Source organism: Orycteropus afer, unplaced genomic scaffold (assembly GCF_000298275.1).
Source record: "Orycteropus afer afer isolate SDZICR_OR568_19922 unplaced genomic scaffold, OryAfe1.0 scaffold00796, whole genome shotgun sequence".
Classification (NCBI taxonomy): Eukaryota; Metazoa; Chordata; class Mammalia; order Tubulidentata; family Orycteropodidae; genus Orycteropus; species Orycteropus afer.
The window spans coordinates 491,914-498,809 of NW_006922383.1; the positions used below are offsets into that span (position 1 = coordinate 491,914).

The following is a 6,896-nucleotide window of genomic DNA, read 5'->3' on the forward strand; positions in this document are numbered from 1 at the left end:
TGTTCAGTTGGATCTGACTCATAGCGACCCCTCCTTGGGTTTCCAAGGCAGTATCACTATGGAAGTAGATGGCCCAACCTTCCTTCTGAGGAGTGGCTAGTGGGTTTGAACCGCCAGCCTTTTGGTTAGCAGTCAAATGTCTTAGGCAATATGCCAGCAGAACTCCCCCATCCATTGCAGGAGGTGGCATATGATCAAGAACTAATGGTATTGAAGGAAGAGGTCGAGGCTTCACTGAAGGAATTGACAAAAAACAAGGCTCCAGGAATTGATGGAATACCCATTGAGATGTTTCAACAAATGGATGCCGCATTGGAGGCACTGACTCAGTTATGCCAAGAGATTTGGAAGATAGCTACCTGGCCAACTGACTGGAAGAGATCCGTATTTGTACCCATTCCAAAGAAAGGTGATTCCACAGAATGTGGACATTATTGAACAGTATCATCAATATCACATGCAAGTACTCTCTTCTTACCGAAGAGAATTAAAAAACGGTTGCAGCAGTATATTGATAGAACTTCCAGAGGTGCAGGCTGGATTCAGAAGAGGACGTGGAACAAGGGATATCATTGCTGATGTCAGATGGATCTTGGCTCAAAGCAAAGAACACCAGAAAGATGTTTACTTGTGCTTTATTGACTATGCAAAAGCATTCAACTGTGTGGATCATAACAAATTGTAGATAACATTGAGAAGAAGGGGAATTCCAGAACACTTAATTGTACTCGTAAGGAACCTATATATAGACCAGGAGGCTGTCATTAGAACAGAACAAGGGGACAATGCATGGTTTAAAATAAAAAAGAAAGGGCGTCAGGGTTGTATCCTTCCACCATACTTGTTCAATCTGTATGCTGAGCAAATAATCCGAGAAGCTGGACTATATGGAGAACGTCACATCAGGATTGGAGGAAGACTTATTAACCTGTGGCACACAGATGACACAACTTTGCTTGCTGAAAGTGAGGATGACTTAAAGGACTTACTGATGAAGATTGAAGACTACAGTCTGCAGTATGGATTACACCTCAATATAAAGAAAACAAAAATTGTCACAAGTGGACCAATAAGCAGCATTATGATAAACAGAGAAAAGATTGAAGTTGTCAAAGACTGTATATTACTTGGTTCTACAAGAGGTGGTATCTCTACACAAATAGATTGCCCAATTTTCCTTCTGAGGAATGGCTGGTGGGTTTGAACTGCCAGCCTTCTGATTAGCAGTCAAATGCCTTAGGCACTACGTTGCTAGAGCTCCCTGACAATCAACACCAATATAAGCAGCAGTGAAGACATCAGGTGATGTATTGCATTGGGCAAATCTGCTGCAAAGGACCTCTTTCAAATGCTGAAGAGCAAATATATCTCCTTGAAGACTAAGGTGTGCCTAATCCAAGCCATGGTATTTTCAATCGCCTCATATGCATGTGAGAGCTGGACAATGAATAAGGAAGACAGAAGAAGAGTCAGTGCTTTAGAGTTGTGTTGGCAAAGAATGTTGAAATTATCATGGACTTCTAAAAGAACTAACAAATCTGTCCTGGAAGAAGTTCAGTCAGAATACTCCTTGGAAGTGAGAATGGCCAGACTTCATCTCACCTACTTTGGTCATATTGTCAGAAAGGACCATTCCCTGGAGAAGGATATCATGCTTGGTAAAGTGGAAGGTCAAAGGAAAAGGGGAAGGCCCTCAACAAGATGGAAAGACACAGTGGCTACAACGATGGGCTGAGGCATAGCAGGGATTGTGGGGCTGGCGCAGGACCAGGCAGTAATTCATTCTGTTGTACACAGGGTTGCTATGAGTTGGAGATGACTCGAAAGCACCTAACACAATATATACATGGGAAAACTGGACAATAAATAAGGAACACTGAAGAAGAACTGATGCCTTTGAATTATGGTGTTGGTGAAGAATATTGAATATACCATGGTCTGCCAGAAGAACTAACAAATCTGTCTTGAAAGATGAACAGCCGTAATGGTCCTTACAAGGGAGGATGGTGAGACTTTGTTTTATATACTTTGGACATGTTATCATGAGGGATCATTCTTGGTAAAGTAGAGGGCCAGTGAAGGAGAGGAAGCCCCTGAATGTGATGGATTGACACCAGTGGCTGCAACAATAGATTGAAACATAGCAATGACTGTGTGAATGGTGCAGGACTGGGCAATGTTTTGTTGTACATAGGGTCACTATGAGTTGGAACTGACTCAGTGGTACCTAACAACAACAACAACATTACTCTGACTCAGTATATTAGCACTGGAAAGGACCTTGTAGATTCTATTCTAATTCCTTCATTGCATAAGTAAGAAATCTGAGGCTCAGGGAAGTTAAGTGGCTTGCTCAAGGTCCCCAACTAACCAGTGAAAAACTCAAGTCTATAACCCATGTCTTCTGGGTTCTAAGCTATTTTTCTAGCACATAACCTACTCCTCAGCATCTTCCTTATAGGAAACATGGCTGAGTGAGGATGCCTACTTTTTCAGAACTAACTCTAGGAAAGTTATTGTTTTGGTGCCTACTGCTGTCTCTTTTTCAGTAACCTAGAGATAACAGCAGCCAGCTTCAGCTAGGCTAAAGCAATAATAATTAGCATGGCCTTCATGCAAAGCATAAGGGTCTATAGCTAGTGGGTCTATGAGCAGTCTGTTCAAAGAGAAGTCATAGCATCCACGTATTTTGAGGTTGCCAAAAGGGTGAAACTACACTTTATGCCAACTTGATCCCCTTAAAATCCCACTTGCAATATTTGCTATAGTTCCATATTTTCCTTTCAAGTTTAAAACAACAGTGCTATAATAAATACAACAAGCTTTCCTATAATGACAGGTATCTTTGGGTTAAATTAGGAAAATTCCTTTCCAGGAGTTTTAGGTCTTCTACCATTTATTTCTCTGTGTGCTTTTCAACCCTGCCCCATATTCCTTAAGTGACCTTTAATCTACATTCAGCTTGAACGTTCTATTCCAACCATAGTACCAAACCAAACCAAACCAAACCAAATCAAACCAAATCCACTGCCATCATGTCGATTCCAACTCATAGTGACCCTGGAAGCAGACTGCCTCATCCTTCTGCTGTGTAGTAGCTGGTGGGTTTGAACTGCCGATCTTTTGGTTAGTAGCCTAATGCCTTAACTACTGTGCCAGCAGAGCTCCTTTCCAACCATAGTAGAGATCCATAAATGTTTGTTGAGTAAATGAATGAAAGACAGACATGTTCTGTCCCATTTTCTCTCAGCGCCCTATCCCTGTGCCTCCCTACTACCACCTTTTAAGTCTTTGAAATATGCTATTCATCTTGCCAGAAATGTTCTCTCATTTGCTCCCAAGACTGTGTCTTTTTCCATTTTATAATGCAGTAACAGTCTAACTTTTTCATGGCATCTTCCTAAACTATATCTATTACCTACTTTGTTTGGCTTTATAGTTGCTCTTAAAAGCCCCTCAGTCAATCTCCCTGAGATGAATATGTTTAGGTTCTGTGGTATGTTTCTATTTCTTTGCCTTGCTTATTCATTAGATTATAAGCTGTCTGAGGCTAAGGAGGAACTCTTAGTCCCACAGCATGCAATATGACTACCGATTGACCAAATGACTTAACACCATTACTGTGTATTTCTTATGATTTGCTTCTCTCTGGTGGTATGGCTTCACAAGGTTCAGTTCACCCCATGTGGTGAGCTATTAGCTAATGCAATCAAGTCAATTTCTAGGATGGTAATTTATGAACTGTTCTCTTTAAGCAGAATGTGGCTGCAGGGCACAGTTTGAGTGGTAAACTGCATTGCCTGGGAAGTTAGTGTTTCAACACAAAACATCTAAGTCTGATAATTATGTTTTAATCTTCACTTTTGTGAAGATTAAAAGAGATAACATATATAAGACTTGTCTGTAAACTGTAAAGTGCCATAACAATATAATAGATTATTATAATCACTTTGGAAGCAGCCTCAATGAAATAGTATTGCTCCAATAGACACTGCCTGTCCAGACTGGTAGAACCTAAAATCATGAAGACAGCCATCTTGTGCACATCTTGTGCAGTCTTCTATACTAGGCTCAGACACAACTGACCAAACAACTCCCCCAACCCCTGCTGCTCTGAATTCAATACCTCTGGATGGGATTCAGGGGGCTCAGGTGCAGGATATGGAACCTAGATTCAGAGAGCTACTATTCCACTACAGTAAATGCTAGTGGGGAGCTCTGGTGGCATAGTGGCTAAGGCATCTGACTGCTAACCAGAAGGCTGGTGGTTCAAACCTACCAGCCAACTCCTCGGAAGGAAGGTTGGGCAATCTACTTTCATAGTGATACCACCTCAAAAACCCAAGGAGGGATTGCTATGAGTCGGATCTGACTTGATGGCAGTAGGTTTTAGGTTGAAATGCTAGTGACTAGAACACCCGACAGAGTTGAGAAGCTCCTACCCCTTGCATGTTCTTCCTGGACATCTTAATTAATTTTGCTGGCTTCCAATCCTCATCATTCCCATCATCACCGTCACCATCACCATCCTCATACTCATTCAAAGAATGCTCTGAACAATATTTTAGATCCTCAATGTCCATGGTTTGTTCCAAGAATTTTTCTTTAACACGAGAAGGTTTTGGCTGAGAAAAAAAGGGTTAGAATGGTTATTTAATGAAAAACAAAATGCATATAGCATGTTATCTTCCCCGTAGGCTTTGCCAGCTATATTCCTAGAGCAAAGACTTCAAATTCCCTAAATATACCCTACTTGGCTTTGCCAACCAGAAGAATTTTGCTTTAACCTTTGCCCTTACAGAGTCTTTGAAGGGGAAGAAATGGGAGGCTGAGTCAATTGAGGGAGGAAGGGAGGGGAGTCATGATATAAGTATCTCTGGATGGACAACCGAACATTGCTCTTTTCTCCTGCTCCTCCTCTTCACTTGTGTTACATAATGCCTCTGCATGGCCAAAAGTCAGCCTTCTGAAGAGGAAGAAACATATTTTTCTTCAGGATTGTACTGTAGTTTTATCTGGGAATTCAAGGAAAATTGAGATGCTAGAATTTGGGAATTTAAACTCTCAATATTTTATAAAAGGCTATTTTAATTAGCATACTCACCCCAATCCTTGGCTATGAAAAGGTAGCAGAGGCACTGAGCATTTTACCTTCGGTGGGATATATTCAAAAGAAGAGTCTGGAGATAGAAGGTTATCTTTAGGAAGATGAGGTTTCTGTCTGCTGGCCACTTGGAGAAGAGTCAGTTTCTATTCAAAAAGAAGAGACTAAGTGTATAATGCAGGGAAGCTTCTTGAAATATTCATGGCTAAAACACAAAGATTTCAGATGTAGGCTGTACTGGCTAGTTCACTTTGAATCCACAATAAAACAAGACAAAGCTATAGTAGAGTGAGCTGAAGGACTCCCACTTTCCAAGATCAGGATTAGATTCAGAAAGGGGCAAATTAAAAAATTCATGTTTATACCATTTTGACATGACACAGTGGCTAAAGTGCTTGGATGCTAACCAGAAAGATCAGCAGTAGGAACCCAACAGATACTGCATGTGAGAAAGATGTGGCAGCCTGTTTCTGTAAAGATTTATTACCTTGGAAACCCTGTGGGGCATTCTACTTGGTCCTATAGGGTCACTTTGAATCAGCACCAGTAGTTTTGGTTTTTGGCTTTATGCCATTTTGAAATGCAGATAACTATATCATATGGAAATTCAATGCAGACTTCATATAATAGAGCCAAGTCATCATACTGAGGGTTGCTCCCAAGCCTCAGCAGTAATGAAATTGCCCAGGGCTTATCGAGTAGGTAGGAAAATGTATTATTGCCTGTTTGATGATTTCATTCTCTTGGAGGAGCTGCTGGTTTTGCTCACACATTTCTCGCATCTTCTCAAGTTCTTCATCCTATTTCCAGAGAGAGCAATGATAGATGGGGTTATTTTGGGCAGTACATATGGGTTACCAAACAACTCACATAGATGAAAACATACTGCTGCCAAGTTGCTGGTAGCAGATGGTTTTTGTACAGTAGGCAATGGCAGCCAGAAAAATGTCGGATTCTCAGTTCCTAGGTGCCCTGAATGTTGGGTTTGTTCCAATGTTCGCAGCAGCCCTAACTGTACTCTTAGGAACCATAGGCTCTGCCCTGCATGCCTTTCTTATTATTTTCTGCCCTCTAGCCTCACATCCCTTATTTATACCAAGATGCTGATTAAGAAACCGACAGTGACAGCTCTGTTTCCTTGGAAGTCTAAACAGACTCTGTTCATTCTTCTGGACATAGTCTAGGCAGTTTATTTGATACTCTAAACTTCCTGGCACTTAAGACAACCAGAATCATGTATACAACCTTAACTAGTTGGGTATGTCTTAGATGGGATGTACCAAGGAAACTGTAGAGACTGGTGGTTTGGGAAGAAGATTCTGAATTGTCGGTAAGATGGAGGAATAGACAGGTAAGCTACACAGACTCTCTTCAACAAAGAAAAGAGAGACCAATTGACAAAGATACAGAAGATAATCCTGAAGCACTGAGCTTTGAAAGGAAGTATACAGAAGCAGATTAGGCACCAACTAGTAGAAAAACCTGAACAAAAACAGAACCTAAGAATAGGCTCCATTTGCCAAGGACAGCAGGGACATACAGGAGGCTGACAACAGGAAAGGAGACAGGTGGTGAGTGAATAAGTGCTGCGAACTAGCAAACAGAGGAGCACAGCAGAGTACTCTGCTTACGTAGATAACATACATACAAAACAAAGAAAACAAAAATCATGGGCAAGTCACTCCAACATACAATCACCAATTATATAAATACAAACATGTCACAATACCTCAGGGACAACAGAGCATTAGAGTCCACACAAAGAAGAAAGATAAAGCAGGAGAAACAAGGG

At 41.1% G+C, this 6,896-nt stretch overlaps 1 protein-coding gene across 1 annotated transcript in view; it reads right to left on the bottom strand.

The window, feature by feature from the left end:
* The window catches only part of KIF4A (kinesin family member 4A), a 326,710-nt gene that overhangs the window by 37,013 nt on the left and 282,801 nt on the right, over positions 1-6,896 (bottom strand). Inside the window, exons 26-28 of the mRNA XM_007957784.2 lie at positions 5,827-5,904; positions 5,152-5,250; positions 4,443-4,625 (exon numbers count right to left, since the gene is read on the bottom strand). Coding sequence (XP_007955975.1) covers positions 4,443-4,625; positions 5,152-5,250; positions 5,827-5,904 — 360 coding nt within the window. The remainder of the gene's footprint in view (positions 1-4,442; positions 4,626-5,151; positions 5,251-5,826; positions 5,905-6,896) is intronic.